This window comes from Egretta garzetta, unplaced genomic scaffold (genome assembly GCF_000687185.1).
Source record: "Egretta garzetta isolate BGI_Z169 unplaced genomic scaffold, ASM68718v1 scaffold204, whole genome shotgun sequence".
In the NCBI taxonomy this organism is placed as follows: domain Eukaryota; kingdom Metazoa; phylum Chordata; class Aves; order Pelecaniformes; family Ardeidae; genus Egretta; species Egretta garzetta.
The window spans coordinates 199,293-214,268 of record NW_009259424.1 but is presented as its reverse complement, the minus strand read 5'-3'; the positions used below and the strand labels follow the sequence as shown (position 1 = coordinate 214,268).

The window sequence follows — 14,976 nt, the reverse complement described above, 5'->3', positions numbered from 1 at the left end:
CCATTGGCACCTTTGTCCGGGTCCACTGCTGAGATGGAGATGAGTGTGGTGCCCTGTGTGGCTCCCTCCAGGATCCTCTCGGTGAAATAGGTGACCCCGAAGGGGCGGAAGCGGGGTGTGTTGTCATTGACATCCAAGACGTTGACTGTGAGCTTGGCTGTGGCCATTGGAGACGACAAGGGATGAGAAGAGGAAGAGGATAAATGAGAAAGAGAAGGGATGGAAGGATGGGAGGAAGGAGGGCTGTAAAGGTACAAGCATGAAACTCCAGGAAAGTCAAATAAATGAGGCTGGTTCATCAAGTAAAATGGCAATATTCATCAAAGCCACTATGCCCTGAGCTGGCTGTGGGACAGTCTCACCTACTTCAGACCTACTCCTGATCCGTGTGTGCCTTCTCACACATGGGCCTGGGTTTACCAGGTATCATGGGGATGGTAATGAAGAAATGGGTGTCTCCCATGGTACAGTTACGGGCACACGGCCCTCTCCATCCCCAGTGCAGCCCTGGGATATCCGGGCCATTTGCTAAAAGAGAGCTCAGAGGAGAACCCGAACCTGCTGGGAGCTGGTCCAGGACTGCTCCCACTGGAAATGTTGCTGGTCAGGGTGGAGAGGGAGGTGGGAGACCTGCCGGCTACCCAGAAGCTGTACCCAGAAAGGCTGTGCCAGCCCCCAGCAGCCCTCAGCCCCAGCCCCGTGCTGCCGGGCAGGAGCCCACGCTTACCATTGGGCACGCTGACTGAGCGGTCGATGACTTCGCTGGCATTGTCGTGGACAGAGATGGTGACCTCGTAGGTGGCCACCAGTTCCCGGTTGAGAGGGGTTTTGATCTTCACAGCTCCTGGGAACCCCAAAATGATGGGGGTCACAGGCTGTGCCTGCAGCCCCCCCACCGAGGACCCTCGGCAGACCCATCTGCACCAGCCAACCGCTGCACCCTCAGCTGCCCTTGCTCTCCTGCCTCTCCCCAAAGGCTGAATGGGGAAAACACTTGACAGCTACGGGAGGAGACAACTTCTATCCCCCTGCTCTCCATCTCCTGCCTTCCTGCCTGCTCCGCTCTGCCCAGCTAACCGGGTCTCACGCTGCCTCAGCCGGGGTAAGGATGCACAACCCCTTCCACCTTAAGCTTAGCATCCGGGCATCTTTAAGGGTCTTGTCCCATATCCTTTCCAGCAAGGGTGCTTTTCTTTCCCGGATCAGCTCTGTGCTTCCAAAACAGATGCGGGGAGCTCCTGGCCCTCCTTCCCCGAGGGTAGAGCCCGCTGCCCACCACTTACCCCAGACTTGCCCCCCCAATCCCCTGAGCGAGGGTGCCCGTGTCCGGTCTGCCAAGGCTGAGCAGCCCCCAGCCCGCAGCGGGGCCGCCTGCGGTGGTGATGGGTGAGATGGAGGGAGGCGACGGATGGCACGGAGAGAGAAATGAGCACAGACACAGAGACAAACCTGGCAGGCCGAGAGCCGGAAAGGAAAGAATAGGGTTAGTTAAGTCAGTTGGACGGGGGAGAGAGGAGAGGGCAGGGTGAGACGAGGCAGCCGGAGGAGGAGAGCGGGAAGGCAGGAGGGGAGCATCATCTCCCCATGCCCCAGACACCTACCTCCAGGCAGAGAAGAAGAAGAAGAAGCAGAAGCGAGGAGAGGGGTCCGCGCCGCCCACGCCGCCCTTCCCGCTCTCCTACCTGTCCTAAAATCCACTGTGAATGCTCCTTGCTGGTCGGGGACCAGAGCATCCGTGTCGTCGCGGGCCACGATCTCCAGCAGGTAGTACTCCAGGCGGGGGTGGAGGTCGCGGTCAATGGCGGTCACCTCAGCCACCACGGTGCCAGGGGCGGCCGACTCAGGGATGCTGACTGTCTGGATGGGGTTGATGAACTCGGGTCGGCAATCGTTGACGTCATCGATGAAGAGGCTGACAGTGGCGGTGCCTGAGAGTGCCGGCGTGCCCTGGTCCACGGCCACCACCGTCAGCCGGTAGACATCCCGCTCCTCCCGGTCGATGCTGATGTTGGCTACGTGGATCACCCCTGTGGCAGTGTCGATCAGGAACCTGTCCTGGCCACCACCCTCGATCCGGTAGTCCAGCTGCTGGTTGAGGCCGCTGTCAGCATCTGTGGCCATTACCTGGAGGATGGAGAAGCCTGGAAAGGGGGGACACAGCCCTCTCAAGTGAGGGCTGGAGGGCAGCAGCAAGCAGCCCCCAGTCCCAAGGCAAATACCATCAAGCAACGTGGGCAGCCCCAATTCCCAAACTTTCCTTTCAACCCCATCCTGGCCAGGTCTGACACTGGAAGCTGGATCTTCACAGTCCCAGGGGGACACCCAGGTCTTCCCATTGCCCACCCTCACATCCAGGCTTGGCCCTCTCCTGACCTGGGGGACTATTTTCCCGCAGCCGTGCCGTGATGGATGCTGGCTGGAAGATGGGGCGGTTGTCATTGTCATCCAGGATGGTGATCACCAGGCTGGCGGTGCTGTTCAGACCCCCCACATCACGAGCCACCAGCGTGAACTGCAGGCAAGGGTCTGGCAAAGCCTCTCGGTCTATCATGTCACCCGGCTTCACCGAAACAACACCTGGAGGAGGGGAAAAGGCCGGTAACAAACCCCACAGCTGCATGGTGGCCCTGGGCTGGGGCTGGGGACCTGCTGAGCCACCCCACCTGTCCTGTTGTCGATAACAAAGAGGTCCAGGGATGCCTCCAGGAGCTGGTAGGTCACCACGGCATTGCTGCCCTGGTCACTGTCCAGAGCTAGGATGGGTCCATTGAGCACTGTGACCAGAGTCCCTGGATGGGATGACAAGGGTTAGGGAGGGTGGCATCCCCCTGCGGAGCCCACCAAGTTCCCCTCCCACCCTGGTGACGCATGAGGGACAGCAATGAATGGATGGAAGAGGTGGCAGAGCGGGGCCTCGCGGGGCACGAGGCAGCGGGGGGGCGGCTGCTGCAGCCTTGCAGACCGACTCGCGAGGCCCAGGCGAGGTGGCGGGACGTCCGGCTAAAAACAAACAGACAGATACATCCATCAGACCCAGCACCCTGCCACAGAGGGCATCACCTGGAGGCACCCAAACCTTATCGCCTGGGATGTCCCTCGATGGTGGGACAGTGAGGTACCCAAGGTCTTGGAGCAGGGAGCGATTTAAATGGCAGGAAGGCAACTTAAAAAAGAATATTTCTAGCCCTTTGGCTGGGAAATGTCTACCTGGGCAGGCTGGACTGTTCTATTTCTAAGACCTGGAGCAAGGCGGCTCCAGGTGCTGGTGATGGAGAGATGGCACCCCATCCCCTGCGTGGACGTTAGGCAGGTTGGTGCCCTGAAGGCTGCCCCCAGGGCTTGGTTCAGACCCCAGGCACCTCTTGCTGTCTGCAGCTGAGCAATTCCCAAACAGGGCCAACAATCTCACAGGGTTGTACCCAACCTGTGCCAGGAAGGGTTTCCAGCAGCAGCGTGGACGAAAGCCACGGTCTCCTCGAGGCTGACCTCCCTGGGCGGTCTGCAGAAGCCCCTCATACTCAGCATCCCCGTCCCACTGCCCTGCAGCCTTTCCTTGCTCAGTGTCTTGGCTCCTCCACGACGGCCAGGAGACACCTCCCCTCACCCGGCCCCAAAGGGAGTCTCCAGGGAGTAAAGAGAGACCTACCTGCGGGTGAGTTCTCCATCACCTCCGCCTGGTAGGAGCTCTGGGTGAAGAGGGGGCGGTTGTCATTCTCATCCGCTATGGAAATTACCAGCAGGTCAAAATCCTAAAGGAAAATGGGGACAAGAGGGTGATGACCGCAACGTCCTCTCCTTGAGCTCCTTTCCTCCCTACTCTCCCACCACCAGGGTCAAAGCTGGAGTCCTGTGCAACCACCCTGGAGGGTCTGCAGGGACCCTCACCCTGGGCTGGGCATCCCTTCCCAACCACTTGGCGGGGCCAGTGATGCTCCAGTGTCATTGCTGTTGTCCAGCCCAACTCCATCCCATCTTCTGTGACATCTACTGCTGTTGCATGGAGTCAACATGAGATGTTGGCCTCACCCTAAATCCTACTGATCCTGTTGTCTGATGGGCAGGGGGTTGCAGCCCCCCTCCTTGTGACCCCCAGATGCTTTTGGGAGATGAAGCTGCTATTGGAAATGCTGTGGGTAAATGCACCTGCACTGCCTGGTTTTGGCCATGGCAGGAGCCCCTTCTCCCACCCGCCTGGCTGCCTGCGCTGCTGGAGGCCCTGGCAGTGTCCATAATTACCCGCCTGGCATTGCGTATGTTCTCGGGGTTGTCCTTCACCGTGACGGTCAGCCTGTACTCCGCCACCTGCTCCCTGTCCAGCGGACGGTTTACGTAGATGATGCCGCTCTACCAAGGAAAAAGGGAGGAAATAGGTAGAAGGGACATGAGGAGTGTTTCCCTCGGGGCTTCTCCTGCCAGGGCAAGGGTGTCAGAAGGCACCCATGGGACCCTCCGTGTCCTGGCACCCCACCCCCCTGGGGCCGTACGGTGCTGTTGATGTAGAAGGCGTTCTCCGTGTTGCCCGATGTTATGTTGAAGGTCAGGAGGGCGTTCGGCCCCTTGTCCGCATCCCGGGCGAGGATGCGGGTGACGAAGCTGGAGACGGGGGCGTTCTCGCTGAGGGTGAGGTTCATCGGGAGGTTGAGGAGCACGGGGTCATTGTCGTTGATGTCCAGCACACGGATGCCCACCAGCATCTGCCGGGGAGAGAAGTGGTGCAGGCACATGGCACCTTTTTCCATCCCTCCCATCCCAGAAGAAGGAGCTGGGCATGGGGGACGGCACCCTGAAGCCCTCCCCCCCACCCCCCACTGCCCCGAGGGACTCACCGTGGAGCTGAGTGGGGGAACCCCCCGGTCCCGGGCGGCGATGGTGAGGTTGTAGAAGGGGATGTTCTCGCGGTCCAGCTCAGCATCCTTCCGCACCCGTAGCTCCCCTTCCACCGGGGAGATCACAAACTCCCCTGCCGGAGACAGCGGGGCCCTGGCTCGTGCTGTGCTGCTACGAATGGCCCAGCTCCCCAGGGGGACGGCTTGTTTCGGAGCCGGGGGACAGGCACCACGGCAGACTTGGGCACCAGTGACCCCTTACTGCAGATATGGGAGGACTGTGGGCAGCTGGGGTCTATCCCAGGGACCGATGCACCCCCAGGTACCAGCAGGAGCAGGGGGTGTGGGTTGAATGGCCAAATAAGAAGTGCTCAAATGCCTTGGTTGGACCTTTCTGAAGGTGCCAACAGCCCTCCATGGCCAGAGCAGGGTGGGCTACATGGCACGGACCCCCCTGAGCTGAGGGGGTGCGTCCTGGTTGTTCTGGAAAAGCTTTGCAGTGGGGTCAGCTTGGAGCTGGGACTAGGCTCTGCCTTCCAGATACCCCAGGCTCAAGTCACCACCCATTCACAGAGGGACAGTTGTACGTCCCCATGGCTGGGGATGTCCCATGGCCCCTCTGCCACCTGCTCCGGGGTGGTGCTGGTGGGGCCAGAGCTACAGCTTCACCCTGGGGTGCAGAGCAACTCCGTCCCCAAACACCCTGCCAGCCCCGCGGGGGTGAGGGGACGGGGCTGTGCGCTCGTACGTCTCGCTTTCTCCTTCCGCGGTTTGGTTTTTTTTTTTTTTTTTTGCCTTTTTTATTTTTTTGCCTTTATTGTTTAGCAGATTTCTCCCCCCTCCCTTGCACAAGCCCTGGCCACCCCCTTGGGCGGCCACGAAGAGGTTAAGTTTCCTGTTGCTCAAACAGGATTTCCTGGTGTCGAAAGGCTGAATTCGCAGAAGCGCCCGGCGGGGAGGATGGCTTTTCTGAAACGCTTCCGCCTGTGCTCCTGCTCCTGCAAGCCGGGTTGCTCCATGGGGCAGCCCAAAGGAGAGGTGATGCCCCCATGTCCCCACTCACCGAGGGGGTCCCCGGCGATGATGCTGTACTCCACTTGCCCGCTGGGTCCTGAGTCGCCATCATGGGCCAGGAAGGTCCAGACGCGTGGGCCAGGCTGCCCTTCCGTGACATCGAAGGGACCCTCGTAGGGCCGAGGGAAGGTGGGACAGTTGTCGTTGATGTCGTTGAGGTTCACCAGCACCTGTGGTTCAGGGCGAGAGGGTGGAGGCCAGTGAGAGGAGAGGGATGGAAGGGGAGACCAGCCCGTTAGCCATGAGCATGGGAAGCCATGGACAGATGATGTTGCAAAATACCTCCCGTATTTCTGGCTTTGCTGGGTTCACCAAACATCCAGCATCACAGTTCAGAGACTCCAGCTCAGTTACTCCTCATCATGCTCATCCTACAGCAACACTATGAAACTCCAGCCACACACAGGTGTGGCTTTTCAACCTCTGGGCCATGCACCATCATGGAGAAGTCAATGCAAAAGCCAAACGTTCTCCACATTCACATCCTGAAACCCAAGCTGGATAGGCAAAACCCACAGGCATGGATCTGACCATCAAAGCCATGAGTTTGGAGAGGTCTGACCTCCACAGCCAGCTGCACGCTTGCTCACCAGGGGCTTTGTTCCTAATGCTGAGTAAACTTTAAAAAATTGGCAGCTTGCAGCCTTATTCCAACACAAAACACCACCAGCACCGCTGGCGTGCCTCCCCTCCCAGCATCCCATCCTATGACACACTTAGCTGGCTAGAAATCAACCCTACAGAGCTCAAAGAGGGGACAGCATCAACAATTTTAGGACAGAGTAGACCATGGGGCTGCTGGTGAAGCTGGGGATCCAAGGAACTCCAGTCTTGCTTTCTAACTGAGTCATGCCTCATAGAAGACATTTCCATAGCTCAATACTGCATTGAAAAGAGGGCCAGCCCCTTGCTAGGCTTTGGGGAACCGGCGCAGAGGAGAAGCCCTGCTGGAAGAAGAGAGTCTCCAGTGGCTAATAAGAGGTTAAGCTTTGGTGGTCCAGGTGGCCGCGAGAAAGATACTGAACCTGAGAAGCTTTCCGACCTCCTGGATTAAAGGACAGTATTTGTTACTGGCTACATCTAATCTCGACAGCAGAGCGTATCTGAGTCTCCGCTCCGTTTCCTAGCAGTGGAGAAAACAAACACTGGCAGACCTTATCAGGGTGATGGATTTCCCATCACTTGGGATCTTAAATAATCACTAACACCCCCCACCCCCCTCCTAAAAGCTATGTTTTTATACGGTGCTGGCACAAACTCCCTGGGCCCTGTAGGGAGGGTGTTTCCTATCCCTTCTAGCGTCAGTACTTGTTGCTGAAGGGGTTTCCAGGTTCATGCCTCTGCTTGGGCCTTTAGCAGGGGAAGCTCTGCCTTTGCCTGCAGCACGCTGGCAGCTGCTGCCGTCCCCACCAGCACTTAGACCCAAGGTCTCGGGGTTTCTGCTGCCGTTTTCCTGCACCAGGAAGACATCTCCAGCAGCATCAGATGCACGCACCTGAAGCATAGTGTTGCTGGGCTCGCAGGGACAGATTTCATCTGTGGACATGAGCTGGTGAGGGGTCTGGAGCCCCAGGCTGCTGGGGAGCGGCTGGGGGAGCTGGGGGGGCTCAGCCTGGAGCAGAAGAGGCCGAGGGGAGCCCTCATCACTCCCTACAACTGCCTGACAGGAGAGGGGAGCCGGGGGGGTGTCCATCCCTGCTCCCAAGGAACGGGCGATGGGACGAGGGGCACCGGCCTCAAGTTGTGGGTTGGGCTGGGGGAGCTTAAAGGGCTTTGCCAACCTCAACGATTCTGATTCTATGGCATCTCCCACACTGGCATCTCCCCTTCAGTTTATCTTTTTTCTTCACACGTAAAAACCTATCTCCTTCCGGGGGACAAGAAAACATTTGGCTGGATGCTTGAGGCACAATGGTCCATGATAGGGAGCCAAGGCAGAAGTTCTAACTGACCCCTTCCACTTGCAGACCCTAACATCAGTCTGGGCATGGACAACGTCTGCCATACGACCCCTCAAATTTTGGTTTCAGTCACAAAAGTTAATTGGTGTATTCAATTCCTGCAAAACATTTGCTTCGGAGCCGTCAGTCTGCCCTCCCCGCACTTTGAGCAGTGTGTTAAGTTCAGGTCACTGTGGTCCAGGAGAAATAGAAGAACTATAGAGAGAAGCAACCAAAATGACTAGAGGCTTTAAATAACCTCCATACAAGGAATGAAAAAGGAATTTAAAAAGCAGATAAATAATCTGAGAAGATAAAGATGGAGCAGAAATTAATGCTTTAGCAATAATTTACTGTCTACCGTCCCTCCAGGCAAGAAGAACCAAGGGGACCTCTAAAGACAATATAATGCAACTTAGAAACAATTGAGGGAATTTCTTCTGTTTATGTCTTTGCACGACCAAATAATTGGGCTAACTGTGGGCTAACTAACCCACAAGCATCCCTTGCCCATGTCCCTGTTTTTCAACCTCCCCCATGAGGGAATGGGGTGATGGCAATTGGGCAAACTGGCTGCAGCTGGGAAAAGTGACTGGTGACTGCTGGGAAAAGTGACCGGTGACCACTGTGAAGGAGATACGAAACTGCTCACACGAGGGGGAACTCCTCGACCCCAAAGAGATAGCAGTGTTGCAACCCTTATGACAGCTCCCTACCGTGGAGGTCGATGTAGCTCCCTACCGTGGCGGTCGATGTCAGTCGGCGTGAGATGATGGGGCACTGGTCGGTGGCGGTGACAACCAAGGTGTAGCGGCCGTGGCTGATCTCATAGTCCAGCTCCTTCACGGTGCGGATCTGCCCCTGCAAGGCGAGGGGAGGGTGGCCAGGAGTGAGAGGAGCAGGACAGGGGCATGACCGGGATGGGGCCAGCATCCTTACTGACCGTGGCGCTGTCGATGTGGAAGGTACCCAAGATGTTGCCTTCGGTGATGGCATACGCAACCGTGCCGTTGGGTCCCTCATCCCGGTCCAGGGCCTGCACGGTGACGAGGGTGGCATTGAGTGTGGCAGGACCTTCATCAAGGGTCACCTCATACAGCTGCTGCCGGAAAGCAGGAGCGTTGTCGTTCTCGTCCAGGACGGTGACATACACCGTGGTGGTGGCCTGTGGGACATGGAGACATCATGTTAAGCACCACGGAGGGATTGGCTCCGCAACCGCTGGAGCTGGCTGGGGAAGGCTGGACCTGTCCAGGTCAATGACCAACGTGGGCTCAACGCAGCCAAGAGATGCAAAAGGGGTGCAGGGCTCAAAATGAAATGAGCCATGGCTGCAGATGCATCTCCAGGTAATGGTTGGGTACGGAGATAAACGTACAGAGATTAAATCACACCCTTGTTCCCAAGCAAAGAAAATCTCTGTGGGATCCTTCTGCTTTTCATCTGTTTTTTAGCATTGCTGGTAACACCGGGGAGCAGCCCATGGCAGAGGGAAAGCCAGAGGTTGAACCCCATCATGCCTTTGGAGGAGGCCTGTGTGTGTCCTCACCTTGACACTGGGACACCTTGGTTGGTATTAATGAGGGTGGTAATGTGGTAGGATGGAAAGTACCTGGAGATGCTGCTGCCATGGCTCAGAAGAAGAACAAAACTGAGCATCTCAGACACCTGGCCTCTCCTCCCTCAGGTGCCATCATCTACCTGCTAACCCCAATTTCACCGCTGGTTGGGCTCAGCCTGTCCTGAGCCTCTTCTGAGGGTACCTGACTTGGATGTCCTTACCTAAGAGTGTCTCCCGGTTGTGTCACCAGAGGGTATACCTGGGGACGGGGAGGTGACACGTATGTGCCGTCCTGCCTAAGGGCTTGGCTCAGAGATGTGGTCTCGGGACAAATAAGCCATTTTCTTGGAGTCTCTGGACTTGGTGCCTACACCTTTCCCCCAGCAAGAAATTCCTTCCTGCCAAACACAGCTTACATTTTTTGATGAGAGCATCACAGACCTGTTTGCTGCAAAAACCACAAAGCCACGCGGTAACGAGCTGCTTTTCGACTTCACTGCATGCTCCAAATTCAGAACAGGTTAGCAGCAAGGTTTCCTGTGGGTTACAAACCTCCACGTGCCTCCGGGCCTCGCTTTCCAGGGAACAAGCGCCCGCCTGCACTGTTTGCAACCAGCTGGCCGGAGATTTCATCCGGGCCTTTTAAATTCAGAGGATTTGTTATGTGATGCTGCTTTTACCCTCTGCTCCCCCTTTTTTTGGGGGGGGGAAAGCTCTGTTCCCTTCTCCGAGCTGGCACCGCTTTGAGTTACCCTTCCCTGTACCCGCCTCCTGCTCACCCCAGGAGGGGTTTCTGCCTGCTTAATCCTCACAAACCCAGGAGAAACAGTAATTAAAAGCAAAGTCAATGAAGCAAGCTGGAGATTGGCCCCAGGGGATCACCTCCCCCTGGGGAAGGGATGGGGACCAGCACCCACAGCTCCTCCGGCACAGCCAGCATCCTCTCGTGCACCCCGAAAACACACACAGGGGGATCAGCTTGCTCCAAGCTACCCCCTGCAATGCTCTAAGGGGAACAAAAAAAAGCAGCAGCCGCCCCCGCTGCTGCCCAAACGGGTGGGGAGTGAAGTGTCACCCCTCCGTGGGGTGCCCCGTGGGGGTGCTGCCGCTCCCCCCCCCCCCCAAATCTCCCTGCTGCATCTCACCTCCTGGGGGGGCTCGCAGTTCTCTCCACCGCTGCGTGCAATATCTCAATGAAATTTCCTGTACGTGCAAGTCTGGCTGCCGCTGCGGGGCTGCTCAGAGCTTACGGGCAGCTCCGGAGAGACGAGCTCCCCGCCGGCCGCCCCAGCCGCGATGGAGGCCACGTCCCCCCCGCCTGGGCTACTGCTGGCCACGCTCTGCCTGCTGGCTTCCCACGGTAAGCTCCAGCTTGCTTTCCTCACCGCCCCACCCCGGAGGAACTCTCCTCGCTGGGGTACGGTGTTTGCCCAGCCGGGGCTGCGCCTCGGCAGGAGAAATTTGGGGTGTTCGGGGGGGTTATTTACTTTCTCACCCTGTGATTTCGGAGTGGGGGGGAGCTCAAGCCAGCGTTTCACGTGATGTTGGTTGCACTGGGGGAAAGGGGCCATGGGGGAGCTGCTGTTTTAAAACTCTGGGATTGGGTTTTCTTCCTTCCTCCTTCGCTTTGATCAAACGTGCGTGGAAGGGAAGCAGCACCCCCTGTCCCCGCCAGCCCCCTGCCGGGGATGCCGGGCTGGAGAAGCCACCCCGTTCCCACACGGCACTTTGTCCCGGCACTGCGGAGGTCCCCGGCTGTGCAGCGGTGGAAGGAGCCTTTCACCAGCCCCGGGGCAGCGGGGAGAGGCGGTTTGGGGGAGCAGGGCTGGGGTGCCCTCTCTAGAGATGCTCCGCTCCGCCGTAATTCCTGGGACGTGCCGGGCAGCTTCTTCAGGCGGGCAGCCGGCTGGGCCAGGACCACCGTGCGTGGCCACCGAGTTTCCCTTCCCCTGAGCGAGCGCTTCCCAGTGCTGGAAGCTTGCCGGGCGCTCGCCGGCGTGGGGGGGGGATGCTCTGGGCAGGGGGGCTGCTTCACTCCTGCCACCCCACCAGCCCTGGCAGTCGGCATTTCCGTACCGGGGCTCTGGGGCCAGGTGATGAAACAGGGGCGGTGGCAATTGAAACCGCAGTTTGTCAATGAAGGGTCAGAGAATGAAGCTGGGAAGAACCGCGGTCCCTCCCTGCCCCGCGCAGGTGGAAGACGAGCATACTGTTGGGCTTGGCTTCTCCCTCCATCCCGGGATGGCAAAGCGACCGCCTCCAGGATTTCTGCCGGCACATCCCCAGGAAGAAATGATGTCCCCCTGGAATGGGCCAGGGGGTGCCTTCTCCTCTCTCCTCTGGGACAGCGAGACTGGTGCGGATTGAAGCGTGCTTTGCTTCTCATCTCGGCATCAGGGAGCGATACCCAGCATCTCCACGGGGCTTGAGATCATTTCATTTACGTAGCCGGGGTGCTGGGACTGAACGTCAGGCCTTCTGCAACGCACCGAGCTTGGACGCCGATGTTCAACATGAGCCTGGTGCCAGAGGAACCGAGCTTCGTGCAGCCGCACGCCTGCCAAAACTTTCTGAAGCCCCGGTTAATTTTAGCAGGGCTTGATGGAGAAGTAGAGCCCTTGGAGACATCCAGCTCCTGCACAGTTTGGGGATGCTGGCAGCTAGGTGGATGGGGAAGCAGCTCCTCTCCGCCCAAGGGACAGCAGCTGAGCTGGGCTTTCCAAAATCACATCCCAAGTGCAAACCTGGTATCGTGACCCTGTCCCTGAGCCAGGGCCGTGCTGGAAGTGGAACAAGGCAGGACCCTCTGGAGGGGGCCAGCAGCTCCCCACGGCCTGGGTGATGGGTACCCTGGGAGCAGCCCCGCCGCCGAAAAGTCATTTGGCTCCTCGGGGTGTGGGAGATGAGGGCTGTTGACATGGGTGTCCCTCGCATCTTCAGGAAGTTTTTTTTTCCTCTCCTTTTTCTTTCCTGCCGATGCTTGGATGCCCCTGCACTTCTCGCCCAGCTGATAACTCTGAAGCGTAATGACAGCACGATGGGGCTTGGGGCGCTTTCACGCGGGGCTGTTACAAAAACTCCCAGAAGAGGAATTAAAGTCAGGGTTCCTCGCTCCAGCACTGAGCAGCCGCTCGCTTTCTCTGGCAGCCCCTCCTCTGCAGCAGGGTGAGCCCCTCCAAAGGCCACAACCCCCCCACCCCAGCGTGGAAAGAGGTGACATGATGTGTAAATCACTTCTGTAGGTCACAGGGGTGTAAATCAAACACCCGCTTGCCACAGCCAGGGACCAAATGTAGGAGAAGCCACCGGGAGAGGCTTTTGCTTACCCACCCAGAATTTGACGTGAAATCCCATTTTATTTCGGCTGTCTGGTGGCAAAGCAGCACGGGCTCCTCGGCTTTAGCACTTCTCTTTTTTGCGTTCCATTTTCTCCGGATGGAAGGCTCCCAGGTTTCAAGCTAGGCAGTGGTGCCGGCACCGGGGATGCACCAGCGCTCCAGGTTGGCGGGGAGGAGCCGAAGCTACCGGGGTGCCAAAGGGGAAGAGGGGCACTTTTGGCACCCGCTTGGGACCTCTTTACCAGATGGTGACAAGATGACAGCTCTCGTCTTGAACCTCTTGGCTGGAGCTGCGTGGAGCCGGGCATCTGGCTTTATTTTGGCATTTGCCAGCGGCGCTGACTTCAAACGGTCTGAGTGGGATGGGATGGAGCCAAACCTGGGGTCTGGGCATGGAAGAAGCCCAGAGCACCCAGGGAAGATTAAGATCCACGAGCTGGATCCAGGTTTCTCTGGGCACCATCTGGCACCTAGCATGGCTTTAAAGCCTCCTTCCAGCTAGGGGAGGGAAAAACCACCTCCCCCGGCGCTGCTACGGGGCACGCCAAGCTGTTTTCTCCTCCGCTTGCTGGCTTTTGGAAACCTTCCCCTGCTGGGGAGAAAGAAGGGAAGTTGGTAATGCTGAAAGCTTCGCACATGTGGTAACCTCCGCCCCTCCCCGCGGCTGGGTGCCGCTGCCGAAAGCGTGGGCTGTCTTGCCTTTCCATCCAGACGCTTCCCATCAAGCCCCGGAGGTGGAGGCTGGACGGCTTAGTAAGGCACACGGCTTTGCGAACTGTGCAGCGATGAGCGGGACGGCCCCGTTGTTGTTATTTGAGGGGGAGAGGTGGAAAACAAAAGCCTCCTGCAGATACTTTCGCAAGGTGTTGGAAGTACGGCTTCCTCCAATAGAGCCCCGGCTTCCCTTCCCCTGGCTCCCGGGGGACCCTCGATGTGAATGGGGCACTTCCCGTTGCAGCAGGTATTGAGAAACGCATCTGAGGTGCCTTTTGTGCTCCCAACGCTGGCAAGGAGGCGGGGGACCCCACTCCGCCGCGTGCCGATACCCAGCCAGCTGCGCCGAGCATCCCGGCCCCAGCAGCATCCGAGGACGGGGAGCAGCCGGGGCTTGAAAACAAGTGGGAACGGGGCAGCACGGAGCTCAGGCCGTGCAAACCTCTGCCGCAGAGCAGCGCCGGGGATGTGTCGCTGCATGCGCCGCGGGCAGCGTTAGCCAGAGCGCTTCGGCAAAGGTCACGCTGGCCATGGCTGCACGAGGCTCCACGGCTGGGGCAGGGTGTCCGATGGTGCAGATTCCCCCCCCCAACCCCTCCTCTCCCTGCAAAGCACCCTCAGGCGGGCTGCTGGGATCTAGGGGGGGTTCGCAGCCATTCTTACGGGCCTTAGAGACCACCAGCCTTCTGAAAGCCACGAATAACCCCGAGGGGTGGAGGGCGCGGGGGACACTTTTGCTTCCGTTCTCCCGAGCGGAGCCCGGCGCCGGGGTGGCGATGGTGATGCCCCTGCGGGGAGGAGGATGCTCTCGGGGCAGCCGGGAGATGGGAGCCTCCCGCCCGGCCGGAGGGCTTGCGGGCAGGCGCAGCCAGCACACCCCGCCTGTGATTGACGCCCGCTCAATATAGCAAGTGAAAAACCTCAAAGCAAAACGGCGGCGGAGCTAATGGCACAACAGGATGTTACCGAAATAAAAGAACCTCTTGTCCTCATACCATCTTCTCTGCTGCAAACCAGCCCCAGGAGCCTCCTTTTCTCACCAATTTAAAGAAAATGAACCCAGAACCTACTTTTTCTTTGGCTTTTGGAGGTTACGTTTGCACTTCTGCAAACACAAAGCGGTGGTTGGGGCCCGAGCACCAAAGACTCGCCCATATTTGCTGTTTTCTCTCCCTTCACGCGCAGCTCCCCTTACCCACCAGTCCCCTGCACCAGCGTGCCGGGACGGGACCAGTAACACCGCGGTACGCTCCTCTTGCTTCCCTCCGTCCCTCCCCTCCAGGCGCCTCTGCCAGGCCTCCCCCTACGTGTTTTGCAGTCAGGGATTTCTTTCTGAAAATTGTTTTCATTTTCAAGCAGCTCCTCGCCCTCGGCGTTGGCCCGTTCCCCCCTCTCCTCCCCAGGGGCTGAAAAACAAGCAGGGTGGGACCCGCTCCCCGCCTGATCTCGGGCCCCCTCCCAGCTATTTTATTTTTATTTCTTTTTTTTTTTTTCCCCTCCCTTTTTTTTTATTTGCAGCTGGC

General features: G+C 58.4%; 2 protein-coding genes across 3 annotated transcripts in view; one reads left to right on the top strand and one right to left on the bottom strand.

Moving 5' to 3' along the window:
- CDH23 (cadherin related 23) overlaps positions 1-14,976 on the bottom strand; it is a gene marked incomplete at its 5' end in the record, with an annotated part of 196,107 nt that overhangs the window by 11,733 nt on the left and 169,398 nt on the right. Inside the window, 12 exon segments of the mRNA XM_035892587.1 lie at positions 1-157; positions 728-844; positions 1,683-2,141; positions 2,374-2,577; positions 2,664-2,789; positions 3,647-3,749; positions 4,237-4,344; positions 4,485-4,694; positions 4,827-4,960; positions 5,890-6,070; positions 8,582-8,701; positions 8,784-9,005. Of these exon segments, the coding sequence (XP_035748480.1) occupies positions 1-157; positions 728-844; positions 1,683-2,141; positions 2,374-2,577; positions 2,664-2,789; positions 3,647-3,749; positions 4,237-4,344; positions 4,485-4,694; positions 4,827-4,960; positions 5,890-6,070; positions 8,582-8,701; positions 8,784-9,005 (2,141 nt within the window).
- The window catches only part of VSIR (V-set immunoregulatory receptor), a 6,610-nt gene continuing 2,195 nt past the window's right edge, over positions 10,562-14,976 (top strand). The window contains exon 1 of one of the 2 annotated variants that reach the window (XM_035892556.1): positions 10,562-10,761. In XM_035892556.1, coding sequence (XP_035748449.1) covers positions 10,698-10,761 — 64 coding nt within the window. In that variant the 5' untranslated portion in view covers positions 10,562-10,697. The remainder of the gene's footprint in view (positions 10,762-14,976) is intronic. The other variant, XM_035892557.1, reaches the window with a different exon arrangement.